This window comes from Equus przewalskii, chromosome 28 (assembly GCF_037783145.1).
Source record: "Equus przewalskii isolate Varuska chromosome 28, EquPr2, whole genome shotgun sequence".
In the NCBI taxonomy this organism is placed as follows: domain Eukaryota; kingdom Metazoa; phylum Chordata; class Mammalia; order Perissodactyla; family Equidae; genus Equus; species Equus przewalskii.
In genome coordinates, this window is record NC_091858.1 from 23694793 (window position 1) to 23716154 (window position 21362).

Genomic DNA, 21362 nt, shown 5'->3' on the forward strand with positions numbered 1-21362 from the left:
AAATAGTAGAATGAAGGCTGCCAGGGCTGGGGGGTGGTGGGGGACGGGGCGGGCGGAATGGGAAATTATTGTTTAATGGGTATTGAGTTTCAGTCTTGCAAGATGAAATGAGTTCTGGAAGTGGGTGGTGTTGATAGCTACACAACAATGCGAATGTACTTAATGCCACTGAATTGTACACTTAAAAATGGTTAAAATGGTAAATTTTATGTTGTGTACATTTTACTACAATTAAAAAAATTTATTTTTAAGTGCTTTGCTCACTATCTCCTTGGATCTCCTTTATGAGAAAACCTTCAGGTTTTTCTGTAACTCTGCAGTTTGAGACAGTAGCTTTACGCCGAACGTCTCCTGAGCATTTAGTCTACACAAAGACCCTTTCCTTCCTTTCACTCCCTGCTAGGTCGTCGTCCTGCATTTATCATCAGAAGGGCTGTGACCATCTGCCTCGTTTTCATGTGAGTACATTTTGGTTCCACAACCAGCATGGGTGCTCCCTAAGGGCAGGTGTTAGACTCTATTTCATCAACTCTTCACAGTGACCAGCACAGTGTCCTGCATTTACTCCTCACTGTGCTTCTGAACACACATTCAGAAAGTGCCAGAGGGGATCAACTTGACAGAGCAAAGAGCTTCAGCCACATCGACGTTAGGGAAGCCTTCTTGTTGGACCGCAGGGAAGCATAAACGCAAAGCAAAAAGCCACACTGCCTCTTGGGTTTGAGAAACGCCAATTAGTGAGATGTTGTTTACATTTTTAAACTTTCCAATTCTGTTGGCTTCCAGCAAAAAATTTACTGCTTGCATGACCCTGTGAGGTTCTCTTAAATTGCACTCGCAGCATTTGAAAGAAGACAAAATTTTTAAAGATTGTCCTTGAGTGGTTAACTCACTTCCAGAAACGACTTTGGCACAACGGAAAAGCTCTGTCCCGCGCCCCGGTTATAATGTACGCAAACCAAAGAAAAGAACCCAGAGTAACTCGTAGCTGATGAGCAGAAAGAATCACGAACCACAGAAGGTTAAAAACAAGTGCTTTTCTAATTCTATATATACTAGAAGCAAAAACACAACCACGGAACCTACTCACAGTTAAAATTCTTTTTAAAGAAACGGTGACATTTCTCAACAGAAACTGAAAACGGCTATTTCTCAAATTAGAGAAATGGGAACTTTTAAGGACAACCTTGAAAGTGAAAGAGTTACCTTCTTGTCAGGTTTTGGTGCATTTTGAATAGAATTTAGAGCTTGCCTTTTGTATTCAAGTTTCTCATTTAGTTCTCGTAGTTTGTTTACAGCAAAACTGGCTTGTTCATTGATCTGACTGGTATCTTCTACCGCCTCCTCACCAGCCTCACCTCCCGGGCCCTGGCGGAAAAAGTCACATGAACCGCCGTATTTTGTAACGATGGACTACTCAATAATTATTACCTATTATAGAGGTTTTAGATCATTATAATACACTGTTTCAAAATACTAGATTCCACTGAGGAAAGAATCTATAGTAGAAAGCCTAGAAGTAGATTGCTTTTTCTCAGCAAAGTGAAAAATCAAAGTATCTGGAACCAAAGTAACCGGTATTCAGAATTGCAGGAAAAAAGAAACATTAATAGCCTAACGAAAGAGGAAAAATTCCTTATAATATTTCCCAAATGGTACACCCAAGGGAATCTATACAGGACAAGGGAAGGCAGCTGAGTTATCTTCCCAATAACTCAGAATGTTCTGTGCCTCATCTTTGACAAAGACACCAGACCTGGCTTCCTTTAGGTCTTCTAAGATTATTATGAAAAGCTCATGCAAGTCCCTTTCAAATAAAATTTCCAAATTCCCACTAGTAAAAGTATTTTCAGTATACACTTTGCTCAGTCCTCTTAAAGACGTATTTTACAAATCAGTAGGTAGATTATCTTCTTTTTTTTTTTAAAGATTTTTTTTATTTTTTTATTTTTTTCCTTTTTCTCCCCAAAGCCCCCCAGTACATAGTTGTATATTCTTCGTTGTGGGTCCTTCCAGTTGTGGCATGTGGGACGCTGCCTCAGCGTGGTTTGATGAGCAGTGCCATGTCCGCGCCCAGGATTCGAACCAACGAAACACTGGGCCGCCTGCAGCAGAGCGCGCGAACTTAACCACTCGGCCACGGGGCCAGCCCCAGTAGGTAGATTATCTTACAAGTAAAATGGTTAGCATTTGAAAGTGACTTAAGATTCATAAAGAACCATATAGCTTGAAAAAACCCCAACAGATTACCAACAACCAGCATATGGATTAGATTCCGCAGCAGCCACGGCACAAAGAGCCCTGAAAAGAACTCCTGACAACTGGCCTCTGCTTTGTTTACTCTTTACTTTTCTTTCAGACTTTTTTCTTCTAACTTTTATTAATTGTAATAAACAGCAAAATAAATTTTTTTCAAAGAAAAATAAAGTATTAATCAGAGAAAGCCAATCTGTTTTCCATTTTTTATGTTCTAATCCTTGTCCATGACTATACATATTACGACTCTATACCTTGTATACATTCCAATGAGTTTTCTGCCTTTTTCATATAATACACAATGCTGAGTATTTTGAGGGTAGTATAGTCTTCAAAATTATAATTTTTATGGCTGCACAGTATTCTATGAACTAATAATACACTGAGGCACATTCCAAGCTGATTCTGCATTTTTCAGACCTCAGATGTACTAAAACGTCCTCCAACGTGCATAAACTTTTTTTCTACATTTTAGTTATTTTCTCAGGATAAATTGGAACTAAGAGTAGTCGCTCTCAAATGGTCAGTAATATACATTCCCCTCTGACTCCTAGGGGAGGTGGGACATTCTCTCATGTTTGTTTACTGTTACCTTTCACATCAACTGTCAGGTCAAGTCCTCTTTCAATTTACCTCTTGGGTATTGATCTTTTTATTAATTTGGATAACCTCTTTTGCAGCATTAGCATATTAGCCTTTCTAATTTTTGAGGTAGAGAAATAACAGTTAAAACAAACTAACCTATCTTAAAAATAATATGCAATGAATTTTGGACCAATCAGTTTAGTCGTTTTATACACTGAAAATGTAAAGAACCGAGTAATAAAACTTGAAGAAAAAAAAGTCTAAATGAATGACTTTAACAACAGTTCACAGACGCTGGCTTCTAATACCAGCAAGAGCGAGCACCTGATTCCTCAGGGCTTGAGATACAGTGCACTGGACAGAAAGAAAGAATCTGAGATAAATTATAGTCTCTCTACGTAAGGTGATTATAAAACACTTTGTTTTTCTTTGTACCTTCACAAACCCTAAAACTCGTATAAGTCATTAATAGTAAATGAGAGATGGCCCCTGGGACTATCCAAAATGATCTAGACACTAAAAGAAAATCAGACTTAAGGTAAGGCTGAGCGAGGTTTCTTTAAGAGCATCTTAATTTCATCTGACTTTTTTAAATCCCCAAATACTTCCTGTATCTCCCCGACATTCTCTTGCTCTGCTCATTTTTTCCCCATCCTTCATCTATTCTTGGCTAGACTACAGTTCTACTGATTCTCTTAACCGGCCTAAGCCACAAACGTCCCCCAGACTTTCTGCCCTCACTTTTCAGGAATCAACCTCGGCGTGTGTCTCAGGCAGACAGTGCAGGGACGTCTCTGACTCAGTGCTGGGAGGTAGCAGCCCGTGGGTCAGAAGGACAAAGGAAGAAGTGCATAAGACAAGAAGCAACAAGGCAATTCAACTTCAGCTTCTACTTAAAGTCCTGCACATTAAAAGATGTCAGTGCACATCAAATTTGGCTTATACGATACGCGCCCACCTAACGTATTCACAGCTTGTCCACTGAAGGGGCAGAAGTTAAACGTGACTCACCATTTCATCTTTGTTGGAAACCAACTGGGAGGCATGTTTTTCTTCCTCTTTTATCATCAATTTCTCATACAGGTCACTGACAATAAACGAAGGGTAATACCTATCCTTTAGGGTCTCATAAACATCTCCCTGGATCTTGCAGAATACCTCAATGCCTTTATTTCCTACAAGACACTGCTGGATTTCTTTGTAAAGTGATTTTTCCACTGATATTTCTTTGCTCTCCACAAAGAAATTCTGGTAAATTTCACCAACTAATTGTGGGATTTCATTCTGAAAAGACAGAAAGATGAAGAAAAAGGAAGGTAAGAAATAGCATCTCTGAGAACACTTATTTTCTTCTGAATTCTCTGCATTCCACAGCTGGAAGGAAGACATTTACAATGTGGGGCTTTGGCTTGTGTGCACATTCAGGGCCAAGGGGTAAGTGTTAGACCTGGAAAAAACAACTGGTTCCTTAAAATGAACACTTCATGTTGAACAGCTAACAAATGTAATTTCTTTTAAACGCTGGAAGGAAAAAAATAAGAATGAAGACAGTTCTCCCATTGCAATGGATTCCTTCTCATAAATCTCAATTCCAGAGGGATACAATTTATCAGCTAAATTCAATTTGACTTTTTTTTTTATTGAGTTATTGATAGGTTACAATCTTGTGAAATTTCAATTGTACATTAATGTTTGTCAGTCATGCTGTAGTTGCACCACTTCACCCTTTGTGCCCACCCCCCACCCCACCTTTCCCCTGATATCCACTAAACTGTTCTTGGTCCATAGTTTTAAATTCCTCATATGAGTGGAGTCATACACAGATTATCTTTCTCTCGCTGGCTTATTTCACTTAACATAATTCTCTCAAGGTCCATCCATGTTATTACAAATGGAATGATTTTGTTCTGTTTTGCAGCTGAGTAGTATTCCATTGTATATATGTACCACATCTTCTTTATCCATTCGTCTGCTGATGGGCACTTAGGTTGCTTCCACGTCTTGGCTATTGTAAACAGTGCTGCAATAAACATTGGGGTGCACAGGACTTTTGGGATTGCTGACTTCAGGCTCTTTGGATAAATACCCAGTAGTGGGATGGCTGGATCGTATGGTAGTTCTATTTTTAGTTTTTTGAGGAATCTCCATACTGTTTTCCATAGTGGCTGCACCAGTTTGCATTCCCACCAGCAGTGTATGAGGGTTCCTTTTTCTCCGCAACCTCTCCAACATTTGCTGCTATTAGTTTTAGATATTTTTGTCATTCTAACGGGTGTAAGGTGATATCTTAGTGTAGTTTTGATTTGCATTTCCCTGATGATCAGCAATGATGAGCATCTTTTCATGTGCCTATTGGCCATCAGTATATCTTCTTTGGAGAAATGTCTGTTCATGTCTCCAGCCCATTTTTTGATTGGGTTGTTTGATGTTTTGTGGTTGAGTTGCGAGAGTTCTTTATATATTAAGGATATTAAGCCTTTGTCAGATATATCTCTTGCAAATATTTTTTCCCAGTTAGTGGGTTGTTTTTTTGTTTCAATCCTGTTTTTATTTGCCTTGAAGAAGCTCTTTAATCTGATGAAGTCCCATTTGTTTATTCTTTCTATTGTTTCCCTTCTCTGAGAAGGCATGGTGTCCAAAAAGATCCTTTTAATACTGATGTCAAAGAGTGTACTGCCTACGATTTCTTCCAGAAGCCTTATGGTTTCAGGTCTCCTCTTTAGGTCTTTAATCCATTTTGAGTTTATTTTGGTCAATGGTGAAAAAGAATGGTTGATTTTCATTCTTTTACATGTGGCTTTCCAGTTTTCCCAGCACCATTTGTTGAAGAGACTTTCTTTTCTCCATTGTATGCCCTCAGCTCCTTTGTCAAAGATAAGCTGTCCATAGATGTGTGGTTTTATTTCTGGGCTTTCAATTCTGTTCCATTGATCTGTGCACCTGTTTTTGTACCAGTACCATGCTGTTTTGATTACTGTAGCTTTGTAGTATGTTTTGAAGTCAGGGATTGTGATGCCTCCCGTTTTGTTCTTTTTTCTCAGGATTGCTTTAGCAATTCGGGGTCTTTTGTTGCCCCATGTGAATTTTAGGATTCTTTGTTCTAATTCTGTAAAGAATGTCATTGGGATTCTGATTGGGATGGCGTTGAATCTGTAGATTGCTTTAGGTAGAATGGACATTTTAACTATGTTTATTCTTCCAATCCATGTACATGGAATGTCTTTCCATCTCCTTATGTCGTCATCCAATTCTCTCAGAAAGGCCTTGTAATTTTCATTATATAGGTCCTTCACTTCCTTGGTTAAATTTACCCCAAGGTATTTTATTCTTTTTGTTGCGATTGTGAATGGTATTGTATTCTTGAGTTCTTTTTCTGTTGGTTCATTACTGGAGTATAGAAATGCTACTGATTTATGCAAATTGATTTTATACCCTGCAACTTTGCTGTAGTTGTTGATTACTTCTAACAGTTTTCCAATGGATTATTTGGGGTTTTCTATATGTAAGATCATGTCGTCTGCAACAGCGAGAGTTTCACTTCTTCCCTCCCTATTTGGATTCCTTTTATTTCTTTTTCTTGCCTGCTTGCTCTGGCCAGGACCTCCAGTACTATGTTAAATAAGAGTGGTGATAGAGGGCATCCTTGTCTCGTTCCTGTTTTCAGGGGGATGGGGTTCAGTTTTTGCCCATTGAGTATGATGTTGGCTATGGGTTTGTCGTATATGGCCTTTATTATGTTGAGGTAGTTTCCTTCTATGCCCATTTTGTTCAGAGTTTTTATCTTAAATGGCTGTTGGATCTTGTCAAATGCCTTCTCTGCATCTATTGAGATGATCATGTGGTTTTTATTCCTCAGTTTGTTGATGTGGTGTATCACGTTGATTGATTTGTGGATGTTGAACCATCCCCGTGTCCCTGGTATGAATCCCACCTGATCCTGATGTATGATTCTTTTGATGAATTGCTGAATTCTGGTTGCCAAAATTTTGTTTAGAATTTTTGCATCTATGTTCATCAGTGATATTGGCCTGTAGTTCTCTTTTTTCATGGTGTCCTTGTCAGGTTTTGGTATCAGCATGATGCTGGCCTCATAGAATGTGTTAGGAAGTGTTCCATCTCCCCTAATTTTTTGGAATAGCTTGAAAAGGATAGGTATTAAATCCTCTCTGAAAGTTTGGTAGAATTCCCCAGGAAAGCCATCTGGTCCTGGAGTTTTATTCTTTGGGATGTTTTTGATTGCTGTTTCAATCTCTTTCCTTGTGATTGGTCTGTTCAAATTGTCTGCCTCTTCTTGAGTGAGCTTTGGGAGATTGTAGGAGTCCAAGAATTTATCCATTCCCTCTAGGTTATCCATTCTGTTGGCATATAGTTTTTTGTAGTATTCTCTTATAACCTGTTGTATTTCTGCAGAGTCTGTTGTTATTTCTCCTCGCTCATTTCTGATTTTGTTTATTTGAGCTTTCTCCCTTTTTTTCTTTGTAAGTCTGGCTAGTGGTTTGTCAGTTTTATTTATCTTCTCAAAAAACCAGCTCTTTGTCTCATTGATCCTTTCTACTGCCTTTTTCGTTTCAATAGTATTTATTTCTGCTCTGATTTTTATTATTTCTCTCCTTCTGCTGACTTTGGGCTTCATTTGTTCTTTTTTCTCTAGTTCAGTTAGGTGTGCTTTAAGGTTGCTTATTTGGGATTTTTCTTGTTTGTTAAGATGTGCCTGTATTGCGATGAATTTTCCTCTTACTACAGCTTTTGCTGTATCCCATATGAGTTGGTATGGCATGCTATCATTTTCATTTGTTTCCAGGTATTTTTTTATTTCTTCTTTAATTTCTTCAATGATCCATTGCTTGTTCAGTAGTGTGTTGTTTAGTCTCCACATCTTTCTCAGCTTTTTTCTTGTAATTAATTTCTAGCCTTATAGCACTATGATCTGAGAAGATGCTTGTTATTATTTCAATTTTTTTAAATTTGTAGAGGCTTGCCTTGTTTCCCAACATATGGTCTATCCTAGAGATTGTTCCATGTGCACTTGAGAAGAATGTGTATTCAGCTCCTTCAGGGTGGAGTGATCTATATATGTCTATTAAGTCCAATTGTTTTAGTTTTTCATTCAGCTCCACTATTTCCTTGTTGATTTTCCGTCTGGATGATCTGTCCATTGATGTGAGTGGGGTGTTGAGGTTCCCTACTATTATTGTATTGTTTTTAACATCTTCCTTTAGGTCTGTTAATAGTTGCTTTATGAATCTTGGTGCTCCTGTGTTGGGTGCACAGATATTTATAAGCATTATTTCTTCTTGATGAAGTGTCCCTTTGATCATTATATATTGTCCCTCTGTGTCTCTCTTTACCTGTCTTATTTTGAAATCCACTTGGTCTGATATGAGAATTGCAACACCTGCCTTTTTTTCCTTGCTATTTGCTTGAAGTATTGTCCTCCACCCCTTCACCCTGAGTCTGTGTTTGTCCTTGGGGCTCAGGTGTGTTTCCTGGAGGCAACAAATTGTTGGATCTTGTTCTTTAATCCATTTTGCCACTCTGTGTCTTTTTATTGGAGAGTTCAATCCATTCACATTGAGAGTGATTATTGATGCATGTGGACTTAATGCTGTCAATCTGTCGCTCATTATCTTGTTTTCCTGTGTGCTTTAGCCTACCCATTTAATACTGCAATTTCTTATGCTGGGTTTCTTAGATTTTTCCTTATCTATGATTCGTGACTCTGTTCTGTACTTTATTTTAGTGTCTACCTTGAAGTTTGTATTTAGAATCTCGTGTATAATATAGTCTATTCTCTGGTGGTCTCTTACTTACTCGACCAATACTGATTTAGACCCTTTGCTCTTCCCCTCCTAAATAATTATTTTCATTTTTTATTCCAACTCGTCTTATTAATTTGTAGTTAGAGTGCTAAGATCATCCTTGTTTTGGTAGTTTCCTTATTTTTACCCTAATGCTATAGTTGAATATTTGCTATCCTGTTCTGGTTCTATCCATCGGTCTCCCTAGTCTGTGGATTGTGTCCCCTTTCTCCCTTTTTTCTTTTTTCAAGTATGAGAGCCTTCTTGAGGATTTCTTGTAATGGAGGGCTTTTAGTTACAAATTCCCTTAACTTTTGTTTGTCTGGAAAAGATTTAATTTCTCCCTCATATCTGAAGGAAATTCTTGCTGGATAGAGTATTCTTGGCTGAAGGTTTTTCTCCTTTAAAGCTTTGAATATATCACTCCATTCTCTCCTAGCTTGTAGGGTTTCTGTAGAGAAATCTGCTGACAGTCTGATAGGGGCTCCTTTATAGGTTATTCTCTTTTTTTTTCTTACTTCCCTGAGTATTCTTTCCTTATCATTCCTATTTGCCAACTTTACTATTATGTGCCTTGCGGTGGATCTTTTTACATTGACAAATCTAGGAGATCTAAAACCCTCCTCTACACACATTTCTCCGTTGATCCCTAGATTTGGGAAGTTCTCTTCAATAACTTCGTTAAGCACACTTTCTGCTCCATTTTCCTTTTCCATAGTCTCGGGAATTCCTATGATCCTTATGTTCTTACTCCTCATTGAATCCATTATCTCTCGGAGATTTTCCTCATTTTTTTTAATTCTTAGTTCTCTTTCTTCCTCTGGCGCCATTCAGCCTGTGTGTCCTCGATTATGCTGATTTGCTCCTCTACGTTGTCTACACGGGCATTCAGGGAATCCGTATTCTGTTTTATCTGGTCCATTGTGTTTTTCAACTCAAGTAATTCTGTTTGATTCTTCTTTATGATTTCAATCCCTTTTGTGAAGTAACTCCAGAACTCGGATTGTTTCTCTATCTTTCTCTCTACCTCACTGAGTTTTTTGATTATAGCTGCTCTGAATTCATTATCACTTAGTTTACCTAATTCCAAGTCCTCAGGACTTAATTCTGTGTTTTTATTGTTTTCCTTCTGGTCTGGGGCTTTTATAAATTGCTGGATGGTAGAGGAGCGGTTTTTTCTCATGGTGGTAGAATTCAGTTGCAGTTACAGCCTGTCGCCACTAGATGGGGGTCGAGAGTGGCGTGTTAGCTGTCCGCCTTGGGGCAAGATGGCTGCGCCCACTGGCTTCACTGGGGGGGAGGGGCTGTTACGCACAGGCACCGGTCTGGGTTCAGATCAGTTCTGTTCTCCGGTCTCCCAAGGCCCTTGATTTATAGGGTCCCCGCGGACGGAAGCTTTCCCCCCGTCAGCGGGTCTCCACTGAATCAGCGGCAGGAGTCCTGGATGATCCCCCAGTCGCGCGGCCCCTCCCCCGCTCCTTCCCGACCTGCGCCGCAGCGATCGCAGACTCTAGGGGAGGGAGCGATGTTCTCTCTACCGTTCCAGCGCCTCCGAGGGTGTAAGCAAAGTTTATGATCTCCGCCTTCTTGGTATTGTAGGTCTCTAACGAGCTGGCATTATGTTTATTCTCTGAAATTCAGTTCTTCCAATCTTTTGTTGTATTTTGGAGGGGAGAGAATCCCGGGTCAGCTCACCCCGCCATTTTGCTCCGCCCACCAATAACTAACCTTGACTTTTTTTATCTAATATAAATAATTGGAAGTGCGGTTTCTCATTCCAGAAAAAAGTCAATATAATAATTATGTAATTTAAGAAAACAAGAAAAATATTCTTCAGGATGACAACTCATTACATTGTAATTAAGCTTATATTAGACAGTTTAGTATTAAACATTACACTGAGGTCATCTCCAGCCTACTTCAGAAATGCAAACATCTTTTCTGATTAACATAGTCTTTTCATTTCCTCTGAAGACATCTCATTAACTCTAGGAATGTTATGGAAAGTCTTCAACAGTAGTAAAAAATGAAGTCAACTTAATAAATACGAATTTACCATGCATCCCAAAACTTTTACATCCAAATCAGTGTTGCTGGGTCAAAATACTGCTATTTGAGGAAGCTGTATGCTCTTAATCCATTGAAATTTTTCAAATTGTATAGTAGTTTAGGAAAATTCTTTAGATTGCCCTTTACAATATTCCTTCGAGAGCAACCCAAAGTCAAGTTGGGAGTCAAGTCTGGTAAACAAAATGTGTAATAAAGTTGGCAAATACAATACTGAGTAAAACTGGCTTATAAATTAACAAAGAAGGGCCGGTCCCGTGGCTGAGTGGTCAAGTTCACGAGCTCTACTTCGGCGGCCCAGGGTTTTCCCTGGTTTTGATCCTAGGCGCGGATATGGCACCGCTCATCAGGCCATGCTGAGGCAGCATCCCACATAGGACAACCAGAGGCACTCACAGCTAGAATCTACAAATTATGTACTGGGGGGCTTTGGGGAGAAGAATTAAAACCAAAAGAAGATTTGCAACAGTTGTTAGCTCAGGTGCCAATCTTTAAAAAACAAATTAACAAAGAAAGGCACTCCTAAGAAGATTTAAAAATACTACGAGACTGGATTTAGTGCCTTAACCATGTAGTTTGTGATTTACGATCTATTTTAAGTTAGTATTCAGTTCTAGCTGCACTCATAGGAAGTGCAAATGAGTAATTCACTGTACACAAAGCTTTGTGGTTATTTTAATAAGCCTCTCAAAATATATGTATTATATATAAGTATTGTTATGGATATTTCTATACATATACATTTATATTTCACATTCTTTAATTCTTAAATATATACTGAGAACTTGCCAAGTGCAAAACACAATGCTTACCATTGGGTTTTTCACTGTAAGAGGTATCTGTAACCAAAACTGTTTTTTGTATTCCTTAATCAAATTTAATGACATAAAAGGACAACAGGAGTGTAAAATAGGCACATTACAAATTAAAAACAACAAGGTTACAAGGTTAAGGTGTAGGTGACAAGACCAAATTTATTATAATAGCAATGTGGATATCTATATGCCTTTTTATCATGTGTTAAAAGATAACTACCTGAAACTAAATTCAATCTTTTGGTACGTGTATCAATCATTCTTTCCCTTGACTATACATTCAAAAGCACCTTTTACAAAAAAATCTAATTTTATTTACCATTATGGGCTAGAACACAATGTCAATGTTATATTTGGTTTAAAATCTTCTTCTAATGTATACTTATCTTACAGCTTCATTGAGAAAGACAGATACACTGCCTAACATGCAAGTTTTCACCAGCTAGTGATTAATAGTCCTTTGAGCCTACATATACTACCTTGTTAGCACTCTTTAAATATTCCACAGCCTCCCAGAAACCAATCAGAGCTCTCTTGTCCATCCTTTCCATGTACATTCGAAAGTGATCTCGGTAGAAATTATTGGCCAAGATATCTTCAAATTGAAGAATCTAGTAAGGGAATTTAAGAAAAAGGTTTTAAAAATCAAATTTTAAAAATCAGTTTGCTTTAACTTCCAATATATTAATTTCTATATTCAGGAAAAAATGCCTCCTTTTTTAAGGTCATAGTCAACATAATATAGCAATTCTCTCACCTTCCTAAATTTTAAATGGAATAAAATTTATTGAATATTCAACATGCACATATTCAATAAATACCAATTTTCTATTCATTGTTCACTCATTCAGCAAAAGAATTTATTTGGCATCTACTCTGTATCAAACACATACATTTCTAGGAAATGGAACAGATAAAAATTCCTGCCTTATGGGATGTATTGCTAAAAGTAATAGGTGCCAATAATAGAAAAACTGAAGAGAAATGTGTAGAAGATCACGAAGCTGGAGTCCAGGAATTTGGCATTTTTGCTTTCCATCCTATTATGATGAAGCTGAGGAAATCTAAAAATGATTTTATATCTTGTCCTTCTGTTGACAATACGACATTCCTTAAAAAAATCTTTTTAAGCCATTTTAATTGGTCCATAACATTCCATTGTGTGGATGCACCAAAATTACTCCTTTGTTTACTATTTTGAATGCTTACAAAAAAAGAAAAACCACCATCTAAAGAGACAGTGGGAACAATCTTGAGCACGGGCTGCCGTAATATGAGAGAGCAGATGACCTTCAGAATAATTCATAACTCAATTAATTAGGAGAAATGCCTCAAATTAATTTAGAAGGAATTTAAGTCCCATATCCTTAATTCTTAATTAGTAATAAAAAATGGCATCTAAGTATAACTCAAATGCAATTAAAAGAAAACATATTTCAAGATTCTTAAAATAAATATTGTGGCAGTTGGAAAATTCTCAGAGATGTTACCCATAAGATCTTTCTAAACTCAAGCACATATGATCAGGTACATTAAACTCTTCTGTCACTGACAGTAAGCTCTCAATCTGTTTTGTGGGCAGAATGGGGGCAGGCATTTTTCTAACAATTTCTGGGGACTAATTAAAGAGGATGGCCATCCCTTGCTACAGATCATTAATAATGAGTTTCTATGAATATTTCAGACCATTAGTATTTAGTTAGTTTACTAACTTAGGGAGATCATCGCTTGTATCTTTATGTAAACCCTACTAGCGAAGCATCTTGAAGTACAAATCCTAACTGCATATGCTCCAAAGAGGCTTGAAGGAACCCACATCAACTTTGGCCAGAGACGACAGATCACCCAGAGAGCTATCCATTTTTAACATAGAGAGGAGCTGAGCAGGAAGGACATTCAAGAAATTCTATGGAAGTCTTCCCAGCATAATTTCACGGATTTTAATGAATTCCAAGTTAGATACAAATTCATGTATTTACAAAATCAAGTCCAAAATATCTTATGAAATATTAACCCTTTTTAGATTCTTTTATTGTATCTAATGAACACTCTATGTTCACTTCGATAAGTGCAAATATATACAAATAAATGACAGTAAATATATCTCAAGTCTAATTAAGCATCTGCTATATCTCATACCTTGGCTGGTTTAAATTAACCAAGTTCTGTATTCATTTTTCCTTTTCTTGAAGCCTGCGTGAGCATTTCACTGTGTAACACCTACACTAATGGTGTGGCTCGGGGTGAAGAGGCTGAGTAGACAGCACATTTCGGAGTCAAATTCGTTTATTTGAGATTAACTCAATCTCAATTAATTTGAGATTAATTGATCTCTAATTCTGACATTGCTGTGTGGAAGTAGGAAGAGAAGGCCGGATAGGTCAAAGTTGACAGTACTGCTAAAATAATGATTTTTTTAAAAAAATATATAGACAATATGATAATTAACATTTACTAAGGGTTTCTACAGAGCAAACACTGTACTCTTGCTTTAATTTATTTCTGCTACATTTTCTTTCCTTTCTGTCCTGAGACTCAACTGGGAAGGGTGTTACCAAAATCAATGGTCTCCAAGTAGGAGACAAAAATGGGTCCTGGTAGATGATATGTGTGCTAAAGGCCATAGAGTATTTCAGGCTAGAGGCAGCCTACGAAGGCAGATCATTCTTTATTCCCCTTCAGGGATTTTTATTTACTCCTTTTTCACTATCTCCCAATCCCACTGGATCCAGTTTCACAACATGTATTTTATAAACTTAGTTTTGTGTGGATTACCTGTTAACCAGCTGGTTAACCTTTCTCCAGGAAATATATCCACTAAACACTCAAAAGTACCAGGGCCTAGAAATGTTCTCTTAAAGCACCCAACATGCTACCAAGAGTGACCTTGGCCAGGATTCTCTAGTTGGAAAATACCCACAATATACTCATGAGAATATCTACAGCACAGTAATGAGAATATGTAGGATTAGGATCTTGGGAATGACGTTCTATCCTAAAAGGAGAGATCGCAACTGGATTTCTCTTACGTCGATCTCATCACTAAACATACTCCCTTATAATTAATGCCAAGTGTGGTACTTATCCTTTTAAGTGCCTTATTTAACAGTTACCATACTATATAGGTTATGTCCAATTATCTCTATTTTACAAATGGAGTACAGAGAAGCTCCATAAGAACTCCTGCAGAAAGAGTCAGGGAACCTTTCCACATTCAAGTTCAGAGTCCTGGGCTATACTCACTAATGTTCGTTTGGGATTGGCCTTGCGGATCAAATACAAATTGATATGAAAACTGATCCTAGAGGTCAGACATTTGCTATCACTAATTTCCAAACCCTATATATTTTCATTTCCTCTTTTCCCTTTATTTTTTCTTAAACTCCTCCTTCCATCTTTCCATTGTGAGGCCATTTTGGAGGAGGGGGTTGCTATCTTGAAAAAAAAAAAAAAATGCAATAGATTTTTTCTTTTTTCATATTGGGATGAAAAGCAAGATAGGAAGGTAACACCAAGCAGTTAAAATTGTTCAGGCCTTGGAGTTAGACATAGCTAGGTTTGAATTCTAGCTCTGCTACTTTCTAGTCCTATGAGCTCTGTCACTCCACCACCCTGAGCCTCAGTTTCTTCACCTGTAGAATGGGGATAGCACCACCTACTTTACAGGCTGTTGTGAGACTTATTGAATCACAACAGACAACAACAAAAACTAATCAGTAAGAGCCTGAATCAGGATTTCGGCTAAAAAAGAAAAGATAACGACAGGTGCCAAAAATCAGGGTAGTTAAGAGGCTGCTTTCTAGATGAGTAAACGTGAATTAAAGGATTAGATCAGTGAGTCTCAACTAGGGTGGAGAGATTACAAAGGCGCATGAAGAAACTTTTGTGGGTGATGGATATGTTTCCTATCTTGACTGTAGTGAAGGTTTCATGAGTATATACATACGTCAAAACTTATCAAACTGCACACTTTAAATATGTGCAATGTATTTTATGTCATTATACCTTAATAAAGCTGTTTAAAAAAGATTCCATCAAGCCTTGACAACAGCATTGGAGATCAATGATGTACACAATGTTTATACTAAGGACCCACCACATATATTGAGTCATTTTTCTATTTATAGATTGCTGGAGTTGATCTGCTAATGTTTTCTTCAGGAATTTTCTGTTTAAGGTCATGAAGAATATTGGTCAGTAGTTTTCTTCTCTGATAATGTTTTTCTCTGGTTTGGTATCAGAGTTATGCTGGCTTCCCATGATGACTTGAAGAGTTCCCTTCTCTTCCATTCTTCGAAAGTGTGTGGTTAAAATTGACATTACCTCTGCCTTAAATGTTTAATAGAATTCACCAGCGAAATGATCTGAGCCTGGAGTTTTCTTTATAGGAAAGTTTTAAACTACAAATTCTTTTACTTTAATACATCTAGGCTACACTCAGATTTTCTATTTCTTTTTGAGTCCGTTTTGATAATTTATGTTTTCAAAGGAATTTGTCTATTTCATTTGAATTGTGAAATTTATTGGCTTAAAGTTGTTCATAATATTCCTTTGTTATCCTTTTAACGCACATAGGAGCTATAATGATGTCCCCTCACTCATTCCTAATACTAGTAATTTGTGTTTTCTCTCTTCTTTTCCTGGTCAGTCTATCTAGAGAGTATAAATATTATTGATCTTATCAAAGAACTGCCTTTTGGTCTTGTTGATTTTTCTCTATTGTTTTTCTGTTCTCTATTTCATTGATTTCTGTTATATTATTTCCTTCCTTCTAGTTATTTTACTTTTAATTTGTAGCTTAAAATGGGAGATGACTGATTTTAGACCTTTCTTCTTCTCTAATATAAGCATTAAACACAGGAAGAGGACCTCATCTACGCTAAATGTGGCTAGAAGTTTATTTAAGACAGCAGAGGCTGAGGAGGAGGAGGAAGAGTGACAGTATTCAACCTGCCAAATCCACTCTCTCTGATCTTCGCCAAAACGTGAAGTTTTCACTTTGGACCACAAAGTCAAAAATCACAGAAAGGTGTATTTGTTACGAGCAAAATAAACAGAAATCCAGCAGTTAGGGGACTCCTCTATTAAACCAGAGGTGCTCAGGGTTACATTTGTGCCACTTGTGCAAGATGCTGCAGGAGAACTCTGGCTTGGGCTAGAATTGGTCCAAGTTAGAGCACAAACTTTCCTGAAGAGGCTCAAACAGAGACTGGGCCAGGAGCACGTGAAAAGGTAAAAGTTTATCACTGGAAGAAGGAAGAAGGAGAAAGCCACAGATAAGCATCTGAATTCAAACTGAGAGCTGAACAGGAAAAGATCAAGAAACTAAAAACCGGAATAGGCTAAGTTAGAGGCTGTCACCAGAGCTAAATTATACTGCTGTTCGCTTCTTTGTGGCCCAATGCCACCTTACACAAGAGGAGTTTGGAGTTTGCCTCAAAGTCCTGTTCGCAAGTGATATAGCCCAGCTCCTCGGGGAGCACTGTGGCCGTTTCCTGCAATCTTAGCATGCACTAGGTCTTGGGAGACAAGCTTGGTCCTTGAGAATCAGGGCCAGTACCGAGGAAAGGCTAGAAAGCACTTTCCTAAGCTCCATGATTTGAGGACTCGGTATGAGACGGCGCAAACTTTTGTTGTACAAAAGCAGTCCGTGACACATTATGGTTTGGTGAGGAAGCACTTAGATTTGTGAATCAACTAGATTCAAGTTTTTATCTAGTTCTGCCTCTTCTTATCTACGTGGCCTTCAGTAATTTACTTAAACTGACTGTTTCTTCACCTGTAAAACAGGGATATCAAGTACATATTTCATAGCATTGTGCTGAGCGCTAAGTAAAATAACTTATAAGACACCTTCTACTCCACAGGTGGTTATTCCATCCAATTGGTAATGGGTAACTGGATTGGGCCTTTGCAAATATAAATATGCTCATCTGGGATTGTGGGAGGGCAAAAGGGGGATGGGAAAATACACTCAGGCATGTGAGCACACACATACACACACCCCATGCCTACCAACCTACCTGTTACCAGTCACAGAAGTCAGGACTCCAAGAAATATAGCTCTTTGACTCATAAAAACAAACACATGAGTCTATGTTCTGCAACATATGTCTTAAGTTAAACATCAAAAAGTTAAAAGACTATATATGTGATTACATCAGTGTTCATAACAGACATGAAATGGTCAAACCAAGAAACTCCAGAGTTCTACCTTCTGGCTTTGAGGCCCTTCCCACTCATCCAAGGCCCCATCGTCTTGCTGGTCATAGGCAGGGCCTCCCAGGGTTCTGATTCTCTTCTCACACTGCTTCTTTGCCACAGTCAGCTGGTTAATGTACCTTTTCATGTTCCTGGCCCTCAGGAGATCAGCCTTCATTGCAGCAGTTTCTTTACCTTGAATGGGATGGATGGACAGTACCCAGTCAGAGGACAAGGTGCAAGAGAGGGAACACAACAACGCTGAACCAGATTAGTGTCTGATGTCGTACATTCTGAACAACAGTGGGTCCTAAACTAAAGAACAGAATAGAACAGAATAGAATTCATGCTAAACACACATACTCTCACATAGAAATACCAATTTCTTAATATAATTTCTAAATATACCTCTGATAAATCTTACTAAGTGTAAAACATAAAAGAACCTCCTCTGTACATGTATACTCACAAATCGATGTGCTTATGTATTTTTTTAATATCTTTATATGTATGTATATGTATGCATGGTCATTTATAAGCATGGATTGAGTGCTTGATAGGTGTCAGGCACTGGCTACGCACTTGGGATCAAGACCAATTGTTTGATCTCATGGAACCTGAGTCCGGCAAGGAAGAAATCCAAAGGTAGCATGAGCAATTACAAGTGTAAGATGGGCTATAAAGACAAAGTGTAGGCACCACTGAACTGCTTAACAGGAGATTCTAACCCAGGTTTCCCGGAGGAAATTACATTCAAACAAAATGAATAAGGAGGGGAGTGTGGCGGACAGAGAGCAGAGCTTTGGAGGAAGTGAAAGAAAGCCAGTATAGCAGACACAAAAGCAGTAAAGAGGGATCCAGAATGAATCTGGAGTAGTCAGAAGCCAGAAGATGTCTCTCAGTCCAAAGAAAGAACTTTGGTCTTTAGCTCAAGAGCACTGAGAAGCTTTTAGTGGGTTTTAAGAGTATGCCATCCATGGATCTGTATTTTTAAAGATTACACAGGCACCAGGATAAACAATAGTTGTAAGGTGAAAGACTGCAAGTAGAGAAACCAGTTGGAAGATCATTGCAGTAACTGAAGAGGGAGATGATGGCCTAAAATAGGGTCACGGCAATGGGAGAAGAGAGGACTACAAGGATTTCAGGATGATTGAGAAAGAGAGGGGCTGGCCCAGTGATGCCGTAGTTAAGTTCGCATACTCCACTTCAGCGGCCCTGGGTTTACCGGTTCGGATCCTGGGTGCAGACCTACACACTGCTCATCAAGCCAATGCTGTGGAGGCATCCCACATACAAAATAGAGGAAGATGGTCACAGATGTTAGCTCAGCACCAATCCTCCTCACAAAAAAAAAAAGAAAGAAAGAAAGAGAACTAATAGGATCCAGTGACTGACTGGACAGCGTAGAGGACAGGTTGCTGAGGAATGTAATGAAAACACAGGTATCCAAGATGGCTCCCAAGTTTCTGCCATGAGCAGCCATGGAGATGGTGGCACCAATTATTGAATCAGGGAACATGAGAGAAAAATCAGGTTTATGAAAGACCATAAGTTCAATTTTGGACCATGTGGCAGATGGTATTTGTCAAAGATGGCCGCAATAATATCTCCCATCTCATATGCTCTTTTTATGATGTCACTTTGACAATCTCCCTCTGAGAAGTAGGGTTCCTTTTCGGGAACCTGGGGAGGTTTGTGATTATGGAGGGGGTGATGCTATGACTTCCAAAACTAGATCATAAAAGGCCACTGACTTGACGCCTGAGCTGCCTCATAAGTCATACAACAGCCATGAGGTTTCTGCACTTTGAGGAAGCCTCAACCATCAGTCTATGGAGAGATCACAAGGAGAGGCTCCCAGATCACAACCCTAGCTGAGATCTCAGCCCACAGCTAGCACCAACTTGGTACCATGTGCATACGCCATCTTGAAAGTGAACTGTCCAGCCCAGTCAAGCAGGGATGTCATCCCTGCCACACTCTGCCCAAACTGCAGCTTCATGGGCCAAAGAAATGACTGTTGTTTAACACACTACGTTTTAGGGTGGTGTGTTATGCAGCAAAGGGCAAATTGAGTTTGAGGGCATCTGAGCTATCTAAGGAGAGACACAAGGTGTGGAGTTCAGAAGTGTTCAGCTCTTGCATGGTAACTTAAGTCATGGGAGTAGGTGACACAACTCAGGAAGAAATAAAATGATCCCAGGACATAATCTAAATAAACCCTACATTTAACAGTCAGAGAGAAGAAGAGAAGCCGACAGGGAGAGTGTGAAGGAGAGAGAGAAGGTGAAGGAGAGAGTGCGGGTTACCGAGAAGCCGAAAGAGAAAGGATTTCAGCGAAAGGGGAGAAGCGGTACCTCTCATCTATTTCACTGAGACAGCCTCCTAACCGCTCACCATGCTTTCAGCTCTGCCTCCCCTTCAGTCTTCATCTCTAGATAGCAGCCAAGGCAATCCTACTAAAACCTGAGTCAGACCATGTCATTCCTCTATCCAAACACCTCCAACGCAGCCCCAGTTCACCCACAGCAAAAGCCAAAGCTCTTACACGGGGCCGTACGCACTCTGGCCTCAGCATCCCCTCTCTGACCTCATCCCCTCCTACTGACCACGCCAGCCATACTGGTCTCCTCAATGTTTCTTTTCTTGTCTTTTTAAAATAACAGCTTTAGTGAGATATAGTTCATAGACTGTTCCATTCACCTGTTTAAAGCGTACGATTTAACTGCTTTTAGTACATTTAGAGAGTTGTGCAACCACCACCACAATCACTTTTAGAACACTTGCATCACCCCAAAGAGAAACCATGTACCCATTAGCAGTCACCCCCCAACTTCTCAGCCACGGGCATTTTTATAGGGCTGTCTCTATGGATTTGCCTATTCTGCACATTTCACGTAAATCACATCTTACACTATGCGATCTTTGGTGACTAGCTTCTTGAACACACTGAGAAGCTCCTGCTCAGGGCTTTTTTTTTTTTTTTTTTTTTTTAAAGATTTTATTTTTTCCTTTTTCTCCCCAAAGCCCCCCGGTACATAGTTGTATATTCTTCGTTGTGGGTCCTTCTAGTTGTGGTATGTGGGACGCTGCCTCAGCGTGGTTTGATGAGCAGTGCCATGTCCACGCCCAGGATTCGAACCAACGAAACACTGGGCCGCCTGCAGCGGAGCGCGCGAACTTAACCACTCGGCCACGGGGCCAGCCCCTCCTGCTCAGGGCTTTTATATTTGATTTCTCAGACCAGCCCTTTCATCCCCCGTATATCTGCATGGCTTGGTTCCTCACCCCCTTCAGGTTTCAGGGAAGACCTCCCTGGCCACCCTATTTCTAACTGCAACCCCCTCCCTACAACAGCATGACTTTTCTCCCTTTCTGCCTTACCCACTCTGGAGTGCATACTGCCATACTGGATATCCCACTTATTTCTCCTGTAAGTACATCCTCATGAAGGTGGGCATTTTGTTTTTTTATACACTGCTGTATCTCCAGCACCTACAACAGTGCCTGGCAACACAGCAGGAACTCATTAATTATTTGTGGAATGGATGAATGAGTTGTGTCAAATATTACCGAGAGGTCAAGAATAATACCACTGACATTCTGCTGAGTGCTTACTATTATACCAGGTATTGTG

General features: G+C 39.1%; 1 protein-coding gene across 4 annotated transcripts in view; it reads right to left on the bottom strand.

Moving 5' to 3' along the window:
• Window positions 1-21362, bottom strand: part of SNX25 (sorting nexin 25) — a 165452-nt gene that overhangs the window by 54863 nt on the left and 89227 nt on the right. For 2 of the 4 annotated variants that reach the window (XM_070599042.1, XM_070599043.1), the window contains exons 7-10: window positions 17736-17917; window positions 12001-12132; window positions 3853-4125; window positions 1207-1368 (exon numbers count right to left, since the gene is read on the bottom strand). In XM_070599042.1, the coding sequence (XP_070455143.1) occupies window positions 1207-1368; window positions 3853-4125; window positions 12001-12132; window positions 17736-17917 (749 nt within the window). The remainder of the gene's footprint in view (window positions 1-1206; window positions 1369-3852; window positions 4126-12000; window positions 12133-17735; window positions 17918-21362) is intronic. The other 2 variants (XM_070599045.1, XM_070599046.1) reach the window with 1 other exon arrangement.